At 42.7% G+C, this 26,858-nt stretch overlaps 2 protein-coding genes and 2 long non-coding RNA genes across 4 annotated transcripts in view; 2 read left to right on the forward strand and 2 right to left on the reverse strand.

The window, feature by feature from the left end:
* The window catches only part of LOC116329742 (macrophage colony-stimulating factor 1 receptor 2-like), a 33,713-nt gene extending 22,549 nt beyond the window's left edge, over positions 1-11,164 (reverse strand). The window contains exon 1 of the mRNA XM_039618525.1: positions 11,034-11,164. Within this exon, the coding sequence (XP_039474459.1) occupies positions 11,034-11,085 (52 nt within the window). The 5' untranslated portion in view covers positions 11,086-11,164. The remainder of the gene's footprint in view (positions 1-11,033) is intronic.
* Positions 11,165-13,422: 2,258 nt separating this feature from the next.
* The window catches only part of LOC116329738 (platelet-derived growth factor receptor beta-like), a 56,065-nt gene continuing 42,629 nt past the window's right edge, over positions 13,423-26,858 (reverse strand). Inside the window, exons 21-27 of the mRNA XM_039618624.1 lie at positions 15,663-15,785; positions 15,466-15,577; positions 14,880-14,979; positions 14,692-14,797; positions 14,511-14,616; positions 13,893-14,025; positions 13,423-13,807 (exon numbers count right to left, since the gene is read on the reverse strand). Of these exons, the coding sequence (XP_039474558.1) occupies positions 13,705-13,807; positions 13,893-14,025; positions 14,511-14,616; positions 14,692-14,797; positions 14,880-14,979; positions 15,466-15,577; positions 15,663-15,785 (783 nt within the window). The 3' untranslated portion in view covers positions 13,423-13,704. The remainder of the gene's footprint in view (positions 13,808-13,892; positions 14,026-14,510; positions 14,617-14,691; positions 14,798-14,879; positions 14,980-15,465; positions 15,578-15,662; positions 15,786-26,858) is intronic.
* Positions 18,498-24,058, forward strand: LOC120442304. The gene is made up of 3 exons (XR_005614656.1): positions 18,498-18,578; positions 23,247-23,429; positions 23,504-24,058. It is a non-coding gene; the product is annotated as an uncharacterized LOC120442304 (long non-coding RNA).
* Positions 20,816-22,013, forward strand: LOC120442303. The gene is made up of 3 exons (XR_005614655.1): positions 20,816-20,994; positions 21,067-21,129; positions 21,420-22,013. It is a non-coding gene; the product is annotated as an uncharacterized LOC120442303 (long non-coding RNA).

A 26,858-nucleotide genomic window follows, 5' to 3' on the forward strand; every position in this document is an offset into this window, starting at 1 on the left:
TGACAGAAGATCGCGCTGCACGTTTTTAAAACTTGAAGCACTTTTTTCTTAAACCCAACTTCACACACAGTTACATCTGTGTCAGTGTTTGAGAGCAGGGCTCAGTGGGGTAAACTAGCCTTGTGTAGCATCTTATACACCCTTTAACTTCAGGCAGGTTGCCTCCACTGTGTCTGTCTTCATGCTGTGCACCCTGATCTAAAGGTGAAAATTATCTGAGCAGGTGAGCAGAGCTGCAGAGTCCAGAATCAGCTGACACGGGTGTGTCACTGTGAGCTCTGAACCCTAACCCTCATTATCAGCACACGCAACAGTGTGCACAATCAGTGTGTGCTTCATAGAGACAAACACAAGATGATAAAATGTCTTTTAAATAGAAAACACTTTAAAACAAACATGAGGCACAGGGTTCATGTGTGTGTGTGACATACAGATGTGCTTTACAGCAGTGCGTATGTGTTTAAATGTGAAATCTAGTGTGAGGCCATGCCTCTTAATGCCCATACTGTGATATTTGTTGTCTATTAATAAAGTTTTAATGCTGATCACTGAGCATATCTGCATTCTCAGAGATTGTCCGGATTGTTGTCATGGTAACTCAGACATCCCTCTCATGCACAGCTCGTCACACGTGCACATGCTCTGTGGCAGGACTGAGTTTGGTGTCACGTTTAACCCTTTGTGACCAACCACAGAGCTTTACATCTTTACATGTTTACATGCTGTAAGACCATTGTCAATCAATCTCCTCCATGCCGTGTCTCCTGTCCAGCACAGAATGTGTTCAGCTTGTCAAATATTGTGTGACTCTGAAGTACTGTACTGTATGTTTGTAAGTTGTCTCCCCAACAAAGACAACAATGTAGACGAAACGTTTTGCAAAAAGCACCTGCAGTAGCACCCAAAAGGCAGAGGAAGATGCTAACCATCGCACAAAAAGTTGGAATTCTGGACATGCTAAAGGAAGGTAGAAGTTAGAAGATTTTTTTTTTCGGATTATAAGGTCCATTAAGCGAAACAAAACAGTCAGATAAGTCAAACTTTACTCAACTCATTCTTCTTGCTTCCTCTACTTCCGTACCATTGATTCATTAATGTTGAATTCTATCACAGCTGCTCGATTCCCATGTTCTGGACCTGAAAACAAGGTTTGATCTTTGGTTTCATTCTATAATATTGGGCTTATTTTTTTATGAAGGTTTGAACTTTGAGAGTATTTAAACAAGAGAAATGTGTGAAAATGTTCATGTCTGTCTGAAAAAGTGTATAAAGAGCGTAGTGAGGGGTTTACAACATCTATAATAATTGTAAAAACTAAAGTTGGCTGCTTCGTGGATTTCACCTATCGCGGGTTATTTTTAGAACGTAACTCCCGTGATAAACGGGGGACCACTGTAATCACATTTTGAGCATTTTAGCTTTGTATACATTAAAACAACCTTTAAAACTCACAGTGTGTAAGAAGTAACTACATAAAATGCTAAAAAGTGAATAAATCACACAAAACAATGTCCACACTTTTAAACAGAGAAATTTTGAGAGTTCACAACTTCATTTTTATAAAATGTAGCAAAACCAAAAAACACGATGCAGAACAATGAATGTGATCAGTGCCGTGACACAGGCATAGCCTCAGAGGGCTGTTTCCTGCACAGGTGTGTTCCCAGACCCTGACTCATCCTGGTCTCCGACCCAAACACCACCGACACCACTCAGAGACTCAAAACAAAACTGAGCGGCGAGTGAAACAGGACGTGAAGCCGAGGCCCGCGGTCACATGATTTACACGAACATCACGTGCTCGCCATCACGAACATGGCCTCATGTCCACCCCAGGTTACAGACCATAATAATTATAATTCAGCACTGATGATTTTACACATCTGTCTGTATCACATCTGTGACCCAAGAACAATGCAGTGACTCAGGCTGGAACAAAAACTGTCGTTTGTGTGTGTGTAAATGGACTGATTCCTATATAACCCTGTAACCTCTTTCACTTCATACAGCATGCCTCATTCACAGCAGCACTTTCTCCTATGGTTTTAAGTGCTCGCTAACACTCACACTGATACTCTGATGGAGGCATCGGAGCAACTCAGGGTTCATGTCTTGCCCAAAGATATTTGATGTGTAGACTGGGGAGAGCCAGGGATCAAACCACCGGTCTGATCAGTAGATGACCTGCTCTACCTCCTGAGCTACAGCCACCCTGTAGCTGTGTGTAAGTGTGTGTGTGTTCTGTGACTGTTTGTTAAGTTTCAGGTTAACATCTGTTTGTGCCTTTCAGTGCTGATGGAGTTTTTCCAGATGTGCTGCTGAGATTGTCTCTGTGTGTTTTACAGCCTGACAGTGTACACCACCTCAGCTCTGCTCATTTAATCTATACACTCAGGTATCAGAATATTAGGAACACGCCCTGATCCAGCAGGCCGGAGCTGCTGGATCAGGGCGTGTTCCTAATATTCTGTCCTAATAATCGATCAGTGCTCTGATCGATAAACAAAGAAGGACATTTGTCAAGCTTCATGTGACAGTTGGAGACTCACATCATTGAGTTTCACAATCAGAGCGAAAAACAAGAAGTGAAACTCTGAGCATGCGTGTGTGTGACTATTTGTGTGTGTGTCTGTTTGTGTGTGTGTGTGTGTGTCTGTGCGCGTGTGTGTGTGTCTGTTTGTTTGTGTGTGTATGTGTGAGTGTGTCTATTTGTCTTTGTGTGTGTGTGTGTGACTATTTGTGTGTGTGTCTGTTTGTGTGTGTGTGTGTGTGTGTGTGTGCGTGTCTGTTTGTGTTTGTGTCTGTGTCTGTGTGTGTGTGTTTGTGTCTGTGTGTGTGTGACTATTTGTGTGTGTGTCTGTTTGTGCGCGTGTGTGTGTGTGAGAGCGTGTCTGTTTGTGGGTGTCTGCGTGTGTCTGTGCGTGTGTGTGTGAGTGTGTCTATTTGTGTTTGTGTGTGTGTGTGTGTGTTTGTGTCTGTGTGTGTGTGACTATTTGTATGTGTGTCTGTTTGTGCGTTTGTGTGTGTGAGAGCGTGTCTGTTTGTGTGTGTCTGTGTGTGTCTGTGCATGTGTGTGTGTGTCTGTCTGTTTGTGCGTGTGTGTGTGAGTGTGTCTATTTGTGTTTGTGTGTGTGTGTGTGTGTGTTTGTGTCTGTGTGTGTGTGACTATTTGTGTGTGTGTCTGTTTGTGCGTTTGTGTGTGTGAGAGCGTGTCTGTTTGTGTGTGTCTGTGTGTGTCTGTGCGTGTGTGTGTGTGTGTCTGTCTGTTTGTGCGTGTGTGTGTGAGTGTGTCTATTTGTGTGTGTGTGTCTGTGTGTGTGTGTGTGTGTGTGTCTGTTTGTGTGTGTTTTCTTCTCTGGCTCTGCACTCTAAACAGCACCAGTATTATTGATCATTAATTATCAGCTGTTGTTTTGATAATGAGTCATTATTCATTTCCAGCTGGATAAAAGCTGATCACACATCAGATTTACAGTCAGATGGCGTGTGTGTGTGTGTGTTGACCTTCACACACACACAGTAAAAGCTGAACCTAACAGGAAGTAGAATCCTTCCTGAAGTCTGCTGGTAAAAGTGTTTTTAAACCACACCAACATCCACAGATTGGGCAACTCCAGAGTTTTTGCAGATGTTGTCTCAAGCCATCATCATCATCACTGCTAACAAAGTTGGATTCAGTTCTTACACCAAACACAGCTTAAAGCAGAGTAAAGCAGGTCCACACTGAGCATGCTCTGTAACGTGAAGCCATTTTGTTTTTCCTTGAGGTTGGAGCAGCCCCTCCTTTCTGGTATAAATGTGAGTCTGGACTGGTTTTACTGGTTTCCTAATCTGAAGGTTTCACTGAGCCTCAGCTCTGAGGACTCGCAGGCTTCCTTTAAACCGCTTCTTCACACTTACTTTTCTTCGATGTGATTTCAGCACTTTACTTTTTATTTACTTTGACTTTGTTTTGTTTGTTTTTGTTTATTTTTCTTGTGATTAGTTTTGGTTTTAGTTGCTTATTTTTTGTAATTTAGCTAAATTTCTTATTTTGTGAGTCTTTTTTTATTTTGGTTGTTTAGATTCATTTTATTTTATTTATTTATTTATTTACTTCTTTTCAGCTTTAGTTTGGTTTAAGTTTACATTGGTGTTTTAGTTTAGATTAGTTTATTTGTTTTCAGTACTTTAGTTACTTTGCTTTTTTTAACCTTTCCTTTACTTTGAGTTGTTCTTACTTCATTTCAGTTGAATTGTAGCATTTGCTTTCATACTTTGGTTTACTCAGTTTTGTATGTGTTAGTTGTCATTTATTTCAGTCTCATTTAGTTTAATTTTCAAAAAAACGTTAGCTTACTTTTGCATAATGATTTGTTTTTAACTGTGGTTCATGTTTACGTTGCTTTTGTTTAACCTTTTGTTACTTTAGATTTCTTTGACTCTTTTCAGTGCAGTCTACTTTTAAATGACCTCAGCAGCTTTCACTGCATCTGAAACTACGTATCTCCACCGGGCCTCTTGTTTCAGGAACAGAAAGTTGGGTGTTTGTCAGAGAATTAAAGTCAAACACGTCAAACTGATCTGTCTCTTATGTATTTATTTATTTATTTATTTATTTTTATGGTCGCATCAGAAGTCACATTCGTATTACCAGCGACTGATCAAAGACTTCTTACAACAATGAGTTTGAATAAGATTTAAAGGGAAAAACAAAGCTTGTTTGTTCCATGAAGACCTGACTGAGGTCGCTGTCCTCTCAGAACTAAGAGAAGGTCAGGAGTGTTTGTGTGGACGCTGAACTGAACACAGCTGAATCACATTCTACAGATGCTCCAGTAACCCCTGACAGCAGACACACAAATGTCAGAAACACAAATGTCAGACACATAGACACAAAAATGTCACACACACAAACACAAAAAGGTGAGATAGACAAATGTCAGACACATAAACTTCAGAAACACAGACTTGAGACACACAAACTTCAGACAGAAAAACTTCAGTTAGAGAGACAAACAAACGTGAGAAACAAAAATGTCAGAAACACAAACATCAGACACACAAATCTCAGACACACAGACACACAAACAGAGAAACACAAACATCAAAAACACAGACGTCAGACACACAAACGTCAGAAACACAAATGTCAGACACACAAACGTCAGATACGCAGACGTCAGACAGACAGACAGACAGACAGACACACAAATGTCAGAAACACAAACGTCAAAAACAAAAACAGACAGACACACAGACACACAAACATCAGACACACAAATGTCAGAAACACAAACGTGAGACACAAACGTCAGACACGCAGACGTCAGACAGACAGACACACAGACACACAAACACAGAAACACAAACGTGAGAAACACAGGCGTCAAAAACACAAATGTCAGACAAACAGACACACAAATACAGACACACAAAGGTCAGACACGCAGACGTCAGACAGACAGACACACAAACACAGACACACAAAGGTCAGAAACACAAACGTCAAAAACACAAACGTCAGACACACAAACATCAGAAACACAAATGTCAGACACACAGACACACAAATGTCAGACACACAAAGGTCAGACACGCAGACGTCAGACAGACAGACACACAAACACAGACACACAAACGTCAGAAACACAAATGTCAGAAACACAAACGTCAGACAGACAGACACACAAACACAGACACACAAACGTCAGACAGACAGACACACAAACACAGAAACACAAACGTCAGACACACAAATGTCGGACAGACAGACACACAAACACAGAAACACAAACATCAGAAACACAAACGTCAAAAACACAAACGTGAGACACACAGACATCAGAAACACAAATGTCAGAAACACAAACTTCAGACACACAAACGTCAGAGTCAGAAGATCTTATTGAGTCAACGATCAATAATCAGTAGTATGACTGAGTAACAGCTCGTGAGGTCGTTAGACTGAACAGACTTACGAGGTTTTCACTGTTTGGAGAAAGTGCTTCAGTTGGGAGGTTTCAATGGGGGTGGGGGGGGGGGGGGGGGGGTGTTGAAACCTCAGAGAGTCAGGAAACACATTTTCTTATTTTTACCAGAGACCACAAACACACACGCACACAAAGGAACCGTGTGTGTGCGTGTGAGGGTCTCCTCTGTCCCACTTCCTCGTCTTACTTCTCCTTCTCTGAGGACTCTGTGGGAGTGGGGTGGAGGCCATGGAGGAAGCGATCACCACATGTTTACGCCGCTTGGACGCGACTCAGCGGAGTGTCACAGCTCAGAGCTGCGTTTAAGGTCACAACCGAGAGCCGAGAAACGATTGTCATCTCAGGGTGGAGCCTGAACATACTGAACAATCACACACACACATACACTGCTGCACTTTCATTTATTTTAATGAAATATTTAGAAATTAAAACACATTAAATCAAAGATCGTGACGTGTAACACCGTCACGAGCCACAGCACACGGATGAGATTTACTGATTTCAGTGGTTTATTCCAGCATTTTTGAATTTCATTAATGTGTCTGTGTGTGTGAGATTTTCTACTATCAGAGTAGACACTGATCTGGGGTTTCTACTGAAGCATTGGAGGCAGTTTTTAAGAGATTACAGGACAACCCTAACCTCAGCAACACGACCACTCTCAGCATCGATCAAGTGTGTTTGAACTGTGTCTTAATTCCACCTATTTTACATACAAGGGTCAGTACTACACGCAGAAACATGGGTGTGCCATGGGTTCCCCAGTTTCACCCAGTGTGGCCAATTTGTACATGGAAGAAGTGGAAAAGAGGGCTTTGTTATCCTACCCTGGAACATCACCAAGGCATTGGTTCAGATATGTGGATGACACCTGGGTGAAAATCAATTCTCAGGATTAGGACTGGGCGATATATCGAGTTTTTAAATATATCGATGTATTTTTATAAGAGATGTGAGATGTGACAATATCGTTTATATCGATATAGTCTATGTTACATTATAATTATACTTGTTGAGCTGCTAGTTTGCCTCTCTTTCATCCACTTTTGTCTCTATGCAACATTACTCTGCCTTGCCTCTCTCCTTCACTGAACATAACAAGATGGACACGGCAGCTATCAAAGAGGAGCTGGTCGGTAAAAAGAAAACATTTGGAGATTACTATTTTAGTGCTGGTAGCAGTAATCTCGTTAAAATGACATTAACGCCATAACTGCATAAACGGGGCAAATCTCCATTAACGAGTTACCGCGTATCGCCCCGTGCTTGGGGCTGGACTGCGTCAACGAGTTAACGAGCTAACCGCAGTAACGTGTTGATGCCATGCAGCACCCCGCACGGTTACAAAGATGATTTCAAACTCCAGGCTGTCAGTCACGCAGTAGAAGTTGGGAACAGAGCAGCTGTGAAATCTCTGTCTTTGTTATTATGCTCAGCGTCTTTTAGTTTACATTTTGACTGCACAATTGTGAGCTCTTTGTTATGCACAAAAACAACATTGGTTTATTTTATTTATGGAGCATTATTATTTAATAAATGCTGATAATTTATTTCTGAGTAATTTTTTCATTTACATGTACACTGTATGTTAATAAAAGTGCCCGTGTGAGATCAGGGACACAGCTTTGACTAAGAACTCTCTTTTTGTTCTTACTTTATGGCTTTTAAAAAATATCGAGATATATATCGTATATTGCCATCCAGCTAAAGAATATCGAGATATGAATTTTGGGTCATATCGCCCAGTCCTACTCAGGACGTACCACAATTCACGGATTACATTAACTCGGTGGACCGACACATCAAATTCACCAGGGAGGATATGAAAAGTGGCAGGTTAGCCTTCTTAGACTGTGAGATTTCCATCAGTAATGGGGGACATCTAAAAGCTGATGTGTACCGGAAAGCTACGCATACGGATCAGTATCTAAGGTTTGACTCTCATCATCCACTGGAGCACAAACTGGGCGTCATCAGGACGCTACAACACAGAGCGAACACCATCCCCACTGACACAGAGGCCAGGGAAGCAGAAGAAAATCACATCAAGGAGAGTAACAGTTCTCAGTCATCCAGGTCATCGTAGTCTAAGGAGCTTGGAAAGAAAAGGGTCTGGACTTCTTTAAGTTTCTTGAAGACGTGTCATCCGAGGAGCTTCTTCAGTTCTAAGGTCAAATGGTGGAGAGTCCCAGATTTAAGTCCTAGAGGAGTGTCCTCCAAGGGGGTCATGAATCCCCTGTTGATCCTCTACCTAATCGCACAGGTCAAGGTGTGAAAACGAGTGTAGGTCACAACCAGCCAAGGCCTTTGGCCATTGTTCAACAGTGCTACTGGTTTCAGTCAAACAAATGTCCTGTTTAAAAGGTTGTAAACCTGCAGTCCACTGAGACTGAAGAAGTCACCCGATGATGATGAAATGTTTCTCCCACTGAAAACATTCAGATGGACAAAATCAGCTTTCTGTGCTGACTCCAGGTCAGTTTAACCCCACTGTAGGAGGCTGCGTGAGGCACATCATGGACGTTAAACAGATTTAACGTCCATGATGTGCAGGAGCACAAACACATGTAAACGCTGATGCTTGTACCAGCGTGTAAGACAGGTGTCTGCTCGGCACAGGTGAGCAGGTGAGAGGCAGGAGAGGCAGCTGATTATTGATCACTAATGTACTGATGTATTGATTGAACATCTGTAGGCAGGTGTGACTGCTCCTCCTCTCAGCCATGAGGAGTTCAGGGTCTGGATGGAAGCCTTGGTCCCGCCTTTCTGTGCTGTCTTTGTCTGTGGGCACGGTAGTGTGGGTGTGTGTCCTTCAGCTGCTGAAGCACAGCAAACCCTCCAACCTCACTACACCTCTTCTTCAGGTTTAAGGTGGCGCTCACACCTGATCTGCTCCCCCTGCTGCTGTGAAGCTCATAACAGATGCTTTACAACTCATTTAAAGTTTGCATTATTAGGGGCGTCGCCTCTTTGACTGACAAGTGGATGGTGACACAGGTGACTGCAGCTGCTAGCTGTTTGCTAGCTTCACTTGAGCTGGACCTCTGGACATGTTTGTGCTGGAGCATTTTAATGGTAAATGGTAAATGGCCTGCATTTGTATAGCGCTTTACTCAGTCCCTAAGGACCCCAAAGCGCTTTACACTACATTCAGTCAATTCACCCATTCACGCACACATTCACACACTGGCAATGGCAAGCTACGCTGTAGCCACAGCTGCCCTGGGGCGCACTGACAGAGGCGAGGCTGCTGGACACTGGCGCCACCGGGCCCTCTGACCACCACCAGTAGGCAAACATGGGGTTAGTATCTTGCCCAAGGATATTTGGCATGCAGCCAGGAGGCAGCCTGGGATCGAACCACCGACCTTCTGACCTGCTCTGCCACCTGAACTACAGCCACCTGAGCTACATCATGTGACAAATAACATGGCTGCTGTGAGGTCACTGTAGTAACAGAAGACTTAGCTGCAGGCTACTGATTAGCAGGTATTCTAACAGCTGGAACATTATAACTTTATTTTATTTTTTTAAATATAGAACTTGAATTATAAATTTTACAAAAATGAAGCAGCAAACAAGACTGTGATAGAGATAAAAGGGAAGTGAAGAAGACTGTAAATAGACAGTGAATCAAGCTGCTTCAAATTCTGAGGTGAATTTACTCACAGAAATCACTTCAACTTTCAGCAGAACTACAGACCACGCTGACATCACTCCAAGCATCATGTTCATGGAAATCACCATTTCAGGTAGAAGCGCTGACAATGATCCAATCAGAATCCAGAGGACCAAACCACTAAACATGACCTCATAACGAGGACTGTGACCCCCCCCCACCTGTATGTTAACCTGTGCCTGATTCCACAACATCATTTAAAAAGGTAAAAATCAGACGTTAAAGCCGCTGTGCTGTTCCAGCCATGCGGTTCCAGCTGTAACCCAGTGGTCCCGGTTCTGACTGAAACTCTGTGCACATTTGCTTCCTGTGGTTCAAACAGCAGTTTAACTGTCCACAAACCTTTGTCCTGCGAGTGCTCTGAAAGCAGCGCCTGGCTTCCTGCTGCTGAACGGCTCAAAGCCACAACAATAAGAACCTGAGGTCACATGACCTACGCAGTTGGTCAATAAAATCAAAAACTCTTTACAGCAGGTTCACGAAACAAAGAGCAAACCATGTGTTTCATGTCAGATACTATATTAAAATATTTTCTCTTTCATAGAAACAAACCAACAGAAAATATAAAAATAATAATTTATGAAGCATTTAGTTAAACATATTAAAACATCAATCTGAGCAACAAATCAGCTATTTTCATTTCTGTTACTCCCACAGCTCGAGTGTTATCTAAAAGAATAATACACACGTGACAATTGTGTAATAAACATGTAATTAAACTAATGAAACCGTTACCAAGCTGTAATAACATAACAAAATCTTAAAATATAATTAACCCTGAACCATGAAATAACTGCCAGAAGTCTTTAGTTTTTTTGATGAAGGAGTGTTTGTTGAACTTTTAGACAATATCTATCTATCTATCTATCTATCTATCTATCTATCTATCTATCTATCTATATATATATATATATATATATATATATATATCAAACTTTAATTTGCATATATATGAATTTTCAATTGTATCACATTTGCTACATAAGCCATATTTTTAGTCATTAAAAATGTGTCATGTATCAATTTTTGAGGGTAAAACAAAATCATGCGGATGATGTAGAAGTCTCAAAAAGTCACAAACCACATGAATCAGATAGGATACGCTGGGCTTTAAAGGGCAAAATGTTAATTTCAGGTCATGAAGAGATTAAATGTTTCCTAAACATTTTTAATAAAATATTTGTTTTTTTTTATTGAACATCAGTTTCCGATGTTATTGAGTTGATTATTAATAACTGATGTTACTGATGTAACTGTGATCTGAGACCAGTTTCAGTTTTTCCGTTTCATCACTTTGAATGTTTCAGAGTCTCGTTTCTGTTGTTTGTTTACAGTTTGTTTTGGTAAACAAAGAGTAAAAATAAACATGTTTGTTTTCTTACCTCCCGCAGAGCGGCTCAGAGCGATCAACAGCAGCAGACAGTGGAGCCACATCTCTCTCTCTCTCTCTCAGTGTTGTTGGAGCTGAAGTCAGAGCGAGTTTGACTGAACGAGTCCAACTTCCTCCTGAAACACCGAGTGCTCAGCTGTCCCTCCCCCTCCCCTCCCCTCCTCCTTGCGTCCAATCACAGGAGGAGCTCAGTCCTCTGAATTTGATCCACAGGTAACTTCAGCTGGTTTCTGTACTATCAAGGTGGTTCACTTTTTACCTGGACCATCACGGTAACTGATGCTGCAGACCTGACCTAGTGTTGAGTAGGTAATGTTTACAGTATAAATTACTATGATGATGCACCTTCAAGTACAGAAACCAGGGTGAAGTCCTGCCTCTGGGCTACAAACAGAGCTTTCCACCTGGATCCTGATCCAGGAAGCAGGTTCAGATTAAACTCTGACTTTGTTAATCCTGAGATTAGATGAACTCATTTAACAGACTCTGTGCCAGGTACTCCCTCTGACTCCTCCCCTCTGGCTCCACCTGAAGCAGCTGACTGAGTTCATAAAACACTGAAGTTTCAGGTAGACATTAGTTTTCTCCATCACAGCTTCAATAACCAATCAGACGTGACGACTGACAATAAACTGAGTGGGTGGACGGAGTGTGACCCCTCAGGTAACAGTGAGACTCGGCATCCTCACCCAGTGTGGGACGAAGAGTTCGGGCTGCAGAGACGAGCAGCCTGGAAATGAAACACGAAAGTTTCTGAAACAAGCTGAGCTGATAGAACCTGTCACAGAACCCACCCACAGCAGAACTGTCCACAGCAGGACGCACCCATAGTCAAACTCATCCACAGCAGAACCATCCACAGCAGTACTGTCCACAGCAGAACCTGACCTGAGACACAGTGAACCGATTAATGGGTTCATGCTCGGCGCCCTGTGTCAATGGTGGCGTTCACTCAGACTGATGATGTTTGGAGATGATGAGGTCGAAGTCTATCTGAACACACACCTCTGTGGTGAACATGATTTCTTACCTGCCTCAGTGCACCTGTGGGCGCCTCCCTGCTCGTTGGTCGGTGGTGGTTCGCTCCTTCAGCAGATCAAAGATGGCATCCATGTCACTGAGAGGTTGCATGCTGCACTTCCGGGGGGGGGGAGGGGGGTTGTTTTGGTGGTTTCCCTCTCTCCGTGTATGATGGTATGGTTGACCATCATGTGGTGAGGTCAGGCGGTCAGCTGACCTCTGTCTGATATTAATGTGGTTTTTGTCATATTTGGGGGACCAGCGCCCTGCTGGGAGCGGCACACCTGTACCTGTAAGCTGGTTTCCATGACCACAGGTGGACTCATTGTACGGACTCATCTAGTTTCATTAAGGCAAAGTCTGTGTTACTTTCTGTGAAATGATGTCATTATTCTGGGACATCCTGTGGTCAGCCTCAAACCTGCGGTTGCTAAAATGAGCAGAAACCCTGGGAGCTGCTCGGGGCTCCATGGTGTGAGAGCCCTGAGCACACTCACGATTTTAGGAGGTTTTCTTGGGTTTAATGAGCTCTCTCACAGTTCAGGGAGTAAACAGCGGTAACCTGGAGGTCCTTTAACCCCTCGCCTGCTGCCTTCACACACACAATATGTTAACTTTGCGGAATAAATGAGGAAGAAGCTGAGTCACAGCGATTCTTCTTTCACAGGAAACATTTTCATATATTCAGCATATTTCTGCACTCCAACTCTCCAACAGGAAGCAGAAGAAACGCAGCTGGCACAGAGGGAGGGGGTTCCAGGGGTCTGAGGTCCCTTTATGCTTAGCTCTCACCTGCAGGGGGAACCTCCTCCTCCACCTGCTGCAGGTTTCTTGTCCTCACGTGCTGACACTAAGAGATTTTTTCTCTTTGTCTTGCTTTGCTGACCTGAGAGCTCACTCCCCCTCTGCATGTATTATTGTAGGATCAACCTTACATGAGGCGACTGCTGTGATTTGGCTCTATATAAATAAACAGAATTGAATCTGGTTTAAACTTAAAAACTCAAATATTCTTCCCCACCACCAGCACCTAACCAAAAATAAGAAATCCTGAAAACTGCAGTTCCTCTGGTGTCCAGCAGAGGCAGTGAGTCATAGTTTCCCATGTTAAAATAAACATCCTTACAGCCTGATACACAAACTGGTTTCTAAAGATACCAAAGAGCTTCATGTTCAGAAATTATATCGAACTGCATTATTAGGGGTATGGCCTCTGTGACTGATGTGGATGGTGAAACGGGTGGCTGTAGCTGCTAGCGATACCTGAACCTCCACCTGAACATTGGAGGTGAGATCAGCTGACTGTCGTTGACCCTAATTTTTGTGTGTGTTGCGTTTCTCATGAGGAAGCATCAGAAGAGTCTGATCCACGAGTACATTTTAATGGGAGGTTCAGTCCTGACACGGGTCAGCAGTTTGGATATACAGATAGAAAAGTCAGAGTACATGAGGATACTAAAGGTTATAAATGCAAATCAGGACCTGCTGCACACTCAGCACACTCTGACTCTGTCACCTAAACAAGCTTTACAGGTAAAAAGGTTAGACAACCTCCTACAGTCCATACTCAGGGCACAGGAGCCCCCATGCAGAGACGCTGGGTTATTTAAACCCTGCCCCAGACTCTCAGGCAGGTGAAACCTTCACAGGCAACTCTCCTCCTCAGGCCCCACAGCTTCCTGTCTGTCCTCCGATGATGTCACTTCTGGAGAGTATGAGATGGTGGGAGAGTCTGACATCGAAGGGCTGCAGAGAAAACACAGCATCGTCTCTATCATCCTCACAGGCATCACAGCCTGCAGGTACCTGACCGCATCACATGGTTTTGTACCTGACTGTGTCCAGCGCAGCGCCAGCGCTGCTTTCAATTGTGACTTCGGTAACAGGCAGGATGTAAGCGACATGCGAGGGACCTGCCTCCACTGGCTCCGCCTCTGGCCTATTTACCTGAGGGGTGGCACTTGCTGTGTAGAGAAAGGGAGCGGGATTTGTTTTAAACTTTCAAAAGTGACCTGTGTGTGTGTCTGTGTGTGTGTGTGTGTGTGTGTGTGAGTGTTTGTTTGTGTGTGTCTGTGTGTGTGTCTGTGTGTGTATCTGTGTGTGTGTGTGTGTGTGTGTTACTCTGTGTGTGTGCTACCGTATGTGGGTGTGTGGGTCTGTGTGTGTTACCGTGTGTGTTACTGTGCGCATGTGTGTGTTTCTGTGTGTGTTAATGTGCGCGCGTGTGTTAGCGTGTGTTACTGTGTCTGTGTGTGTGTGTTACTGTGTGTTTGTGTTATTGTGTGTGTGTGTGTGTGTGTTACTGTGTGAATGTGTGTTAACGTGTGTGTTACTGTGTGAATGTGTGTTAACGTGAGTGTTACTGTGTGTGTGTGTGTGTGAGACTGTGCGCATGTGTGTGTGTGTGTTACCGTGTGTGTTACTGTGTGTGTGTTACTGTATGTGTTACCGTGCGCGTCCTCCTGCTCCTCTGCACCTCTGGATAAACTCTGCTTGTATCGGTGCACAGCTGGATTTCCTCCCTTCAGGAAGTCTTCGGCAATCTGCAGGTAACGCTGACACACAACAACATGGTCAGCGTGTCCTGGGTCAGGTGGTGTGTGAGGCTTACCTGAGTCAGGTGTTGGTACCTGTTTATAGTCGTCAGTCAGCATATTGCCCATGTCGATGAGCAGTGAGGAGAATGAAGGTCTGGACTGAGGTTTCTCCTCCCAGCAGCGTTTCATCAGGTCGTACCTGCAGACCGAAAAGTGCAGAGGGTCATGCTGAGTGTTGTCACAGGAAGCTGATGTGTGCGCCTGCATGCGTTTTGTCATACATGTCCTGAGGAGAGTGGTCGGGTCGACTCATCCTGTATCCTCTCTTCAGAGCAGAGTAGAACTCCTGGGTCATGGGGAGGTCGGGGTACGGGCTGCAGCCTGGGACCAAAACACAGAAACCCTGTGGTGAGGGGGCGGAGACAAGGCTGACAGTAGTGAGCAGACACACCTGTCAAAGTCGACCAGGCTGAAGTGTGAGGCTGAAGATCACACAGCGACGTGTGGACCTTTGTTCTTGTTTTTGATTGCAATGTATAATAAATTCCCTTTTTTCTCTTTGATTAAAGTTTAGTCTATTCTTCTGGGCCGCGAGGTCACTGGCAATGGTTTATCTCCATAGCAGCAGCTGCCGGATCTGTTTCCTGGTTTTGAACTGGTTTCCACTTAATGGCTAGTTTACACCTTCAAATTAAAACTGTGTGTATAACTTTAAAGGGTAAAGGTCAGCAAGAATAATTAATAAACTTCAACCCCAATAGCCCTGCTGTTCATGGGGTTGAAGTCCACCCCCTTGGTGAAACCTGTACACATTTCCACTGATGTGAAGATGTGTACAGGTGTGACAGGTGTGACAGACTGGGTTACCCAGAGAGAATATCTCCCACAGCAGAACTCCGTAGGACCAAACGTCGCTCTGCGAGCTGTAAATGTTCTGGAAGATGCTCTCTGGAGACATCCACTTCAGCGGCAGGAAGCTCTGAAACACAGTGGGTGCACAGGTGAACACCTGACCTGATGATGTCAGGAGCCCTCAGTATAGTTGACCGAACTTGTTAACTGACGTTTCCCCTCGCGATGTAATCCTGGTCCTTCAGCAGATCTCTGGCCAAACCAAAGTCACAGACCTTCACCAGCTTCCCCTCGCACACCAGAACGTTCCTCGCAGCCAGGTCTCTGTGCACACACTGAGGGACACACAACACGAATACAGATAAACGGATAAACAAGGCAACATGTCAGTACATCAACTGGTCAAAAAAACCCTTGTATCTGCGTATCACTTCCCATTCCTGTTACATCGCACAGTGGTGTCTTGATGCACGCTCATGCTCAAAGTAAGGAAACCCCTAAAGTTGACTCTGTTCATCGGGACATTTTCAGTGGGAGAAACGTTTCATCAGCATCAGGTGACTTCTTCAGTCTCAGCTGACTGCAGGTTTCCAACCATATAAACAGGACATGTGCACAATGACTGAAACTAGCACCACTGAAAGACTTTTCAAGAATGTTTGATATGAAAGGAAGGTTAGAGATTGGCCTACTCTCAGAAAAATTATGGTTCTTAAATGGTTCTTCATATGTCTTCATGGTTCTTTAAAGAACCATCATACGTCAAAGAACCTTTTTATTTTGTAGATGGTTCTTTAGGTATTGCAAATGGTTCTTTAAAGAACAAAAGGTTCTTCATCCTTAGCTATCTAAGTTTGATGGTATAAAATGGCATAAATATTTATTCACTATAATGAGGCTGTGAATTATACTGTGTGTTTTGTTTGTGTGCATGTGTGTGCGAAGGGGGAGGGCGGGTTACCTGGCAATTACCATTTAAGAGCAGATGGTAGGAAACTGAATATTCAAATAAAAGTTAGAAATACTTGCTTAAAAATATACTGGTGGCAGGGGTGGGGGCCAAAGCCTAAAGACCCTACCCCCCCACACCCCTAACCCCGCAAACCCATTGATCACAAATAATGTGGTAATAGAATATGGAATTTATTATTAAGACGTTTATGAATATGGTGAGTTAACAAACAGTGGACACAATACACACGTTCAAATACTGTACTTTAGTTTTAAATTGTAATAAAGTGTTAATATTTTCTGCTTCAAGGCATTACTTTTGAGATTATTATATATATTAGAAAATATAGCATAATGATAATACTAGTTATTGTAAACTTTACAAACCACCCAGCAGTATGTAAAGTCAAATTATAAAATACAAGTAAATAACAACTGCACAACAGAATGTCAATGTAATGAACACACATTACCAACACACTTACTTAGTTTTGACAAAGCACGCTGCTTAGGTAAATGATCTGAGTACTTGTTTATCACTGAGCAATTTGTTAACATGTGTTTCGAGCCAAATAAATGACAGGGAGAGAGAGAGAGAGAGAGAGTGACGTTAGAACACGTTGTACTATGGCAACCTCTCGGGAGCGGATGGAGGGGATCAATCGTTGGGATGCGCATGCGCAGACAGATTGCGCGACCGGCAGGCCTTGAACTTTCTAAGGGATAAAACACTTTCTCACGGACAGTCAGTGGCGGTCCTAGCCTGTTTGGCGCCCCGGGCGAACACTCCCTCTGCCCCCCCCCCCACACACACACACATATGAAGAGAGAGAGAGTATGCATTGTATGCAAACAGCTGCCAAACAGCCATCATAATTCATCATACAATGAGAACAGGACAAATCAACAATTGACACTGACTCATTAATGTTAAAATCTGTAACATAATGTATTGTTTGGAGTTTAGTCTGTTACTGTTACTATTTTTACCATTTCTTATTGGAGCAACTGTGATCCACATTATTTCCTTAGGGATTAATAAAGTATGATTCTGATTCTGATTGTTTCAGGATGACCTGCCATTATTCAATCACACATCTGCTTACCTGTATCTTTTGCTCGTTTCTCCTCCTCTTCTTTTCTATTTTTTCTAAACTGAGCACCTGATGGCTTTGAACTTTTCTTCTCCATCTTGGTTTTAATTTTGCACTCCAGTATGAACACCCATCCTCCAACCCGAGGATCACCACAACATTACCTAACAGACCTACACCTTAGTTCACAGATTCACTTTGTCTAAGGTGTATTTCTGGGATTTCACACAACCCAGGATTCAGATCATGAATACATAATGTGCTTTGATTTACATCATTATGAATGAAATGTGCTCTATTTGGAAGCAGCAAGTCTCCTCCCCTTTCGACGGGTTGTGTGTGAGACTTTAAATCATCAAACTGTAAATTATAAATTTTAAATTGTTATTGATCCCTTTACCCCGAGTCCTAAAGTGTTTATTTATTTTCTTACTCTTCTTATATATATTGTTTGTTTACTTGCACTGCTGTAATTGGAGCCTCGTCGTCTCGTCTGTCTATATACTGGACTGTATGTAGCGGAGATGACAATAAAGTTTACTTTGACATCAGCAGAGAGCAGGCGCACCGAGGGCTCTCGCGCTCACTTTTCGCGTATTGAATTTCGAAAAAACACCGGTGCAAATTATAAGTCTGTATCATGATGTCTGGTGTTTTCGTGTTTGTTTTTATTTTGTTTTATTTTGCGAGTTGGTTATTAGATGCTGCTCCAGCCAGCCAGAGAATTCCCCGCCGCCCCGCCCTCTCCTCCTTGTGCCGCAAGCAGCAGGCGCACCTCGCAAACGGAGGGCGCCCTTACTCCCAGCAAATGGGCGATAGAAAACCGCTTGGTGCCTATGCCATTCCCAATATGCGCTGGCATGACGTCGGGGCAGCATGAGTACGAGCAATTGATTGATTTATTGATTGATTTATTTTTTTGCCGATGCCCGTGATGCCGCCCCCCACCACGATGCCGCCCCGGGCAACCGCCCGTGTCGCCCGTATCAAAAACCGCTACTGCGGACGGTGACAGCGAAACGGATAACAGTCTTCAGTACCTGCTGGTCTTTGAAGCTCTGGATTGTGGGACTGTTGGAAAAGGTAAAACATTTTCAATAAAACCTTTTTACTCTTTTGTTTTTGTTATTCGTCATTGTAGCTTGCTAACAATAACCGTTAGCTATGTTAGACATGTTAGCCGCTGACATTAAAACAATTTAGTATCGGTATACAGAACTGTTTTCCTAAAAAAAACCCCACTGTTATAATTAAGTGAAGGTGCTCCCAACTAATTTGAACCTTTGGCTTCTAACATATGTGGTTCAATTGCGTGCTGCGTACATAACGTAATGTCAGTTAGACCGATATTAAAATTTATAATATTGTTAAAGTCACTAAAATGGCGCCTGAAGCCTGACGTGAGCTCTGTGTCTGCTCTAGAAACTCTGAAATTCAGTAGAGCTGAGCCGTACATTAAATACTCACATGAACCTGTACTTTAAATTCTGTAAGAGCTGTATAAAACACAGCAATGACTAAGTGTTTTGAATGAATAGAAATGTGACACATGAGGTGTGTCTGTGACTGTTACTGTATAACTTATTTTCGGACTAGTTGAAAATTATGCTCTGGTCATTTGATGTTACCAAGATAGATGTCCTTTTGTAATATAGTTAAATTTTCTTTGTACATTTCATTTATCCACCATCATACATTAAGCCAAGAAGAGGTCATTATACTAATGTTACGGCCCTAGCTGGGCCTCCTGAAACTGCCCTTGTGTGGGCGTGGTGTTTTTCTCCGCCTCCTCCTCTCTTGCCACTCCCACCTCCTCTGTTTCTCTCACTCTCCTCTCTCCCCAGGACACAGCTGCTCTTGGTTAGCCTCGTTTGCCACCTGAATCCAGTCAGCAATCACCTCTGAGGCTATTTAAGCTGCAGATGAGCTGTGAGCAGGGTGGTGTTCTCTGGTGTCTTTGCTTGGTGTTCTTAGTGTGTGGTTATCCTGCTCGTAGCGTGGAGTTGTGGAAGCAGTATAGCTGCTTCACGTGAGTAGTGTGGGCTTGTGGGCCTCGGCAGCAGTAAAGCTAGCTGCTGCTAGTGACAGGGTGAGCTTGTGGGCCCCTGGAAGTGCCTCCTCGTGGTGTGGAGTTTTGGTTTGATTGAGTGTTCTTTGTTGTTGTAACCTTTGTTTTCCTTTTTCCAAGGGTTATTGGTAAAACGGCGTTGCCGGCTCTTTATGTTAAGGTTATTTATAATAAAGACTATTTTATTTACTAAAAACACCTGTCTGTTTTCCTTTCATTCTGTTCTGGACCCATTTGTTACTGGTCCCCTCACTTGCACGCCTAGACCCCTCCGGAGGGGACGTAACACTAACAAGAGGTATCAACACTGAGCCAAAGTTCAGCACGTGGTTAAAGTTTGTAATCCAGCCAGGGTGTAAATATCCCTCAGCAGCCAGTCGTAGAGCTGAAGCAGGTAGCATCAACACATAAATCTCCCCTCTTGTTTGCACAAATTAATTCAGATTCACACTAATTCTGTTCACAGCTCCAACATAATGAGGAAGAGGAGGGGGATAAATAAAATTACACTGAATTACAATTGGATGGAAGTCGAGGATAAGGAGAAGGAAGCTTAGGATGAGGAGGAAGAAAAGCAGCAGGAGCATCTTTGGGGATCTCTATGATGCCATTGAGGTTTGTTTCATTAATATTGTCCTCTCACAAAGAAAGATGACTTGTTTTAGTTCACCTACTTCCTGTGTTAAATAGTTATTTGCAAAACGTTGCGGAAAACCACAGAGCAGGCACGTATAGTGCATCTGCATGTAAATGAACATCAAATCTCTCAGACTAAAATCTGTATTACACTTTTAGTCTTAAGAACATATGTTGTATATTTATCACCCTTATGATAAAACCCATGTCAGCCATTGGTTTATGGACTTTGTATTTTGAAGCCTCAACATTTGCTTTATTGCTATTGCTATGTGGGTTTTTGTGAGCCTTTTGGGATCATATTAGGATGAGGGATCAGAATCTGGAGTCGTGCACACTACTGTTTCATTTAGCGTGTATCCATAAGATTTGTACAGCAGATCCAAGTTGTGCCTTGAAAACAGGAAAGGTCTCTGCATAGAGGAGAACTTTAATAGCAGGCTTGTACAAAGTGAGGCTTTGTGCTCACATTTGCTGCAAACACTCGTTTTAATTCTGTTACCCTGTTTTGATGCAGAATTCACTTGAAATCAGGCAAGAACAGGGCTTTTTTTATAACGTGTTCTTGTGAATTGATTGTGTATTGTGTAACCCACATAAAAATCTGAATCGAAATCTTAAATTCCAATCGGAGCGTGTCCGTGAAGGCATCGCGATGCGTCATGACGCACGCCACGCCGCGAGTCTGCACGTGCCTGTTGTGACCAATCACATTCGGGTGGCACTAATATATGCCTTCCGGGTTGTCGCCTCGAAAAGATGCGGGGGAGAGGCGGTAGCGGATGGAAGCAACAGGTACGTGGGCGAACGCTCTTCGCTGTTTATTATCTTCTTGTCTTTGAATTAATTGTGGATTGCGTTCAACAGTACTTTGATACCGCCGCGGGTAGATGCATGGGGGCTCGTATGTGACATCGCACGTAGTGAATGGTGAGTTGAGTCTGAATGTCTGTTTGTGTTTGTAACCCGTATCAGTATGCCAGTGCTATTAGCTGATGGGATGGCTAAGGCTGAGGCCTACCACATTACTACTACTCTCACTCTATGTGGCTGTAGTTTTGTTATTAGAGATTGTCATTTATCTTAAATTATTACAACGGTTGGATATGTATTTGTTGTATATTGGTATTTTCTCATGAACCTTATTGTGTACACTGGAACTAAAGCTAGCTTGGGGGAAATTTAGATGAATTTTGCTAATAGTGGTCCTGTGATTATAGTGCAGGCTAGTGGTGCCTTGGGGAGACCACAGCGACACCACTACTTTGGATGGCGAGCTAGGCCCAACGAGCCAGAACCCCAGCTACAACTTCCTGCGGTCTGGTAGGAGGCTGCTGTGGCCTACACTCTCCCCCCCTGGTTTTCAGTCCTCTGAATCTCACTTCTGGGATCTCAGTCTTGGAATCTCAGTTCTGATCATCACACTTCCAAGTTCAATCTGTTACAGACTGTCATGCGCATTGGATTTATATCAATCATGAAATAGCAACTTTATGGACATTGTCTGCCGGGGGTTGGAGGAGGTTGCTGCACCATTGTGCAGCTGATACTTTACAAGCTTGAATTATGTTTTATCTTGTCCTGTCTGCAGATTTTGTAAATATTGGTATTTGGTAATTGCACTTTATTTTCACTGTAAATAACAACCGTAATCACAATATCTGTTGTGGTTGTATGTTTATTATACTTCACTCACCTCCCAGAGCCGAATCTGATATCTTCTGAATTAGGTCAACTACTCATAACTAACTCAATTTAGTTTAGCTTATGTACTTGCTACATAAGACAATTAAGTGGCGAGCCAGCCAGGAGGTTGTGTCAAGTATAATATTGCTGTGTACATTCAGTCTCACCATCATCATCGTATTACTATGAACATGGACTTGTTGGAGTCATTAAGTGTTAAAATACCAAATGCGGTGTTGGTCAGTGGCGTCCCCGCATATGAGGTTGAGGAGGTTGAAGATTTTCTTCTCCAGTATGGTGCTATTGAACGCTCCGTGCCAATAAACTCACCCGGTTCTGAGTTTAATAATATGCTCGTCGTTGAGTTTAAAACGGGGTCTGCTTTTGATTTATTGGGTCCGATTCTGCCGTATACATTTAAGCCCTTAGATAATGAATATCATATAAAAAGCTTGTCTAAAATCTATGCAGCTACTGTTGGGTGCACAAAGACTAAGACTTATTTAGCTGACCTAAAACAAGTAGCAAAACTGTCTGGTCGGGATTTTGCTGAAGTTCTCCAAGAACTAATGACCCAAATAAATGGAGCTGTTTCAGAACTGCGCCCAGGAAAACCAGAAGGGCTCAAGCAGGAATGCGCTGCCGCATCTGAGCACATACCGGCTGCTACTCCGGATCAACAAATCCACAACACGGCTATTCCTGTCACTTCTTCAGCTGCCTTACATTCTACAACAACAGAAGGACATTCCATTAGTATGTCTGCAGCTGAGTTGAATCCACCTGAAGTACAGAGGTATGTTGTGGAGCATATAGTAAAGAGCGAAGATGCAACCATACGTTCATCCCGTAAGCTGCGCATGTTTTCTGGGAGACTGCCACATCCACAGCATGAGGTGGACTATGATACATGGCGCTCTGGAGTGGATCTCATCTTAAAGGACCCAGCCATTTCAGAACTACGAAGATCCAGACACATCCTCGATAGTCTTTTACCACCTGCAGCGGACATAATTAAGCACCTTAACCCCGACCTACCAGCAGAGACCTACATTCAATATCTTGATTCTGCTTATGGAATTGTACAGGACGGGGAAGAGCTTTATGTGAAGTTCATGGACACATTGCAAGACTCGGGTGAGAAACCATCTGGCTACCTACAGCGACTTCAGGTAGTTAGTTTAGCTTATGTACTTGCTACAATTGCATACATTTGATTTGACTTTCTGCGAGACAACAGTCGTCCACTGGCCAAATTTTTTTTTCCAAATACCTCCACATGATCAAGCCTGGATTTAGAAAAGAATAGCAAAAAAATCTGCACCTCCTGCTTCACATGCAATTTGCGTTTATGTGTTCAGAGGCGGCGGCGAGAGGGGAGACCTCGGCTCATCCAGCTGGAGAGCCTGACCAGGAGGAGTCGAACATTAACTCGGCTCTTCCAGGGCACCCTGCAGGCTCGGCTGCTGGCATTGGTGAGGGAGTGCGGCTGCCGCTGGGATGACGTGAACGCCAAACTGGAGTCCATCACAGGTCGACTGCAGGTATGCGAGTCAGACCTGAGGAGGGTTTCACTTTTCTCTCTTCTTTATAATTGACTCTTTTCTCTCTGTCTCAGCTCCTTGTCTCAGAGTGGGAGGGATTTGAAGCACAAAGGGAGGAGCTTGTTCTTTAGTTGGCTGATATGGATGTCCCCCAGCATGAGGTTGACCAGCTGACAGGAAACACCTGTGAAAAACTAAAACAACTCCAGGTGTGGGGTTGTTTTGATATGACATATATTTGATATGATACAGAGACATTATCCTGAACTGAACTAATAAAGAACCATGAGTCGAGCATGAAACTTATCTTACATAACGCTGAAGTTCATTGATAATTTTAATAAAAAAACTTGTTGTTGAAATATTTTTATTGAACATGCAAACATCTGCTGATGAAAATGTCTTGATTTATTGGTCTGTTATAAAGCAATTGCTATTTCTAATGTGTTTTTATCAATTTCTGATGTTTTATTAATTAAAGAATACATGTATTAATTGTTGTGTTATCTATAGATATAGTATTTATATCTATTTATTTATAGTATAGTAAAAATATTTAATTATTACTGTTTAAACGACTAATATGTGACATGTATTAGTAGTGATGTTGTGCTGAGGGTCAGTGGCGTGTCTAGAAAATTTTTATTGGGGGGCCAGGTAGGGGCACAGATTTGGAGAAGGGTGGCAGATGTAATTGGCAGATAATGTTAAAAGAAATTCTACCAACAGTTAACCATCATTCAATAACCCTATAAACCTAATAACTGAATTTGCTTTTGACTCTTATTAGAATGAGATTTTAACCACTACGGTGCAAAGTTTTTAGATACTGCGTTGATGAAGTACAAGAGATACAATCAGTGCTCTGTCAGTGTTTATTCAGCATTCAAGGACAGCAATATTTGCATAGTATTTTTACTGACATATAGAGCACATATGTTTTGGGCAAAAACATTTTTGAATATTAAAATACAAACATTTTTAACATACAATTGGCAAATTAGCCAATGCAAAACTTTACCTGCCTATTAAAAAAAGGAAGATAATCTTCTCACAAACTAGTGTTTGATTTTGAAACAGGAAAAAAGTGGGGAAACAAATGAAAAGACTAACATTTGAATGAAACCTGAAAGCAAGTAAATACTTTCTATGCTGCCTTATGGTAAACTTTGGTAATACTGATGTATAAAGAACAACACTGGCTGATGATGAAATACAGTCAGCTGGCATGGTGACACTGCCAGTATTAACCTGCAGGGTTGGACTGGGACAAAAAATTGGGCATTTTGACCAGAGACCGGCCCACCAGGTATTAAAGCCATAAAGCCTTTGAATGAAAACAAACGCTGTTGTGACAGTGATGTACACTGTCTTGTTGGTATATGTATGATTTCTATAAATTTTACGTCAGATAAAAACTTTGTTCGCAAGATTCAGATACTTATTTAATAAGAGCTAGATATTTTAAATCAGAATAAGTAAGAAAAGTATTTCTTTGTGCCCCCCTTTCCCTGTTAATGCCCTACCTGCCCCCCTGGCATAACTTTGCTAGACCCGCCCCTGCACAGTTACCAGCTATCAGCTACACAGAAAAGGATCCTGGTGTTATTTGTCTCTCAGAAACAGTTCATAACTTCCCTTCAACTCATTCATGTGACCTAAAAGGTAAACCTGTTTCTCCATCACCTGTTCAGCTCTGATGATTCAGTAAGGACATCTCCTGGTTTCATCTGCATGTTTCCCTCTCACCACATATACAAACCGACATCATGACCAGCAGCTTTACAGCTGTGGCTCCAGCAAACATCAGCTGATACTAGAAATTAATATTAAATAAATTCTAACAACAGCTGATCAAGCTTAAACGTGCTGCTGTTGTTTAGCACGACATCTGCTGGTTTCCTCTTTCTGGCGCAAAGTGGGCGATAAACAAACAAGAGAGAAAAGCCAATCAGCTGGGGTCCGTTCTTCGTACCTCGCTAAGTAAGTTAGCTGGATTTGATTGTTGACGATTTCGCGTGATCTTGGATCGTTCGGTTCGCCGAAGCTCATCCGGGACTTGCTGTCATAGCAACAGATCCGTAAGCGTAAACCTGCTCGGGAGCAGGCTTACTTTATGTAAACAGGATTAGATCGCGGCCACTCAGGTATGTCCGCTTCATTTATACGAAAGCAACAGCGATATTTCTCCACTGTTTTTCCATAAATAAATATTATCAATGTAACTGAAGATAATGCAGTATTTGATTCTTTTATTGATTTCATACAGATACATACAGGTCATTTCCTAAAAAAAGGGAAATGTACTATTAATCATTCTATTTCATGTAGTAGATCATGTCAGATGTAATTCATATTTTAGAGTAGTAATAGTAAAACACTTCGTGTAATCAAGATGAGAGACCACGGCTATAAAAGCGAAGGTGGATTTGGGAAGTCTGTCGCAGCCATGTCCTGTCCGTTTGTACGCGAGCAACCCATTGCGGAAGGTGCAAGATTGATAAGGAGAGTTTTCAGAATTTAGCGTATATTGCGGGATAGACAAGATCCTTTAGCTCAGCGCGACAGTGTGCTCATAGAGAGATATGATTCTCCCGTGAGGGTATTATTTACTTAACACTCACTCTCTCTCTCTCTCTCTCTCTCTCTCTCTATATATATATCTATATATCTATATATATATAGATATAGATATATATATATCTCCCAACTTACTGTGCATGCTTCAGTCACCCCTTGCATGAGAACAGGTAAAAGTGATGGAGTGTTATGTAAAACTACACGCAAAAAACCCCACAATGTCAATAAATGTCACAGTACAAAAAGCCGGGTGTGACGAGGGGTGCAGGACCACCACCTGTCTTTATTTGCTCTGCCCTTTTCTTGGTTGCTGTTATAAACAAACAGATTATTTCAGGGTCTCTTTTCAAGAGACTAAAAGCAATATAAGTGATAAATATTACTATTCTGTAGAATATTCTTATATTTCACTTTTACTTGTTCCCATGTTCTAGTGGGTCCTGTTGTGGCTCTAATGTGAAAGAGGATATAATGTAATATAATATAATAAATTACTTACGAGTTTAATTTGTCAGCAACTTTCTGCCAGCCCTCTCTCCTTGCTTTTGCAGCCTTTGCAGTGTTCCCTTGCGTTTTAATTAAACTCTGAAACTCCTGAAATCCCTCAATCAAGAGTTCTTGCTCTGCTGCCGAAAAATACTGAGCGCGCTCCTTCGACATCTTCGCCGACCAATCAAAGGGTTGCCGATCAATGTTTCTACTATCGATGCGTAGCCCCTTTTAAGCCACCCAGTGATCTCACATTACTTCATCCAGCTATACTAATCGTCAACAACAGGTGTGTTCGGAGAACCGGATTAGCGAGCTCAAAGTTAGCGCGATGATTTGATCTTGGATGTAGTAAGCGAG

Source organism: Oreochromis aureus, linkage group 10, assembly GCF_013358895.1.
Source record: "Oreochromis aureus strain Israel breed Guangdong linkage group 10, ZZ_aureus, whole genome shotgun sequence".
In the NCBI taxonomy this organism is placed as follows: domain Eukaryota; kingdom Metazoa; phylum Chordata; class Actinopteri; order Cichliformes; family Cichlidae; genus Oreochromis; species Oreochromis aureus.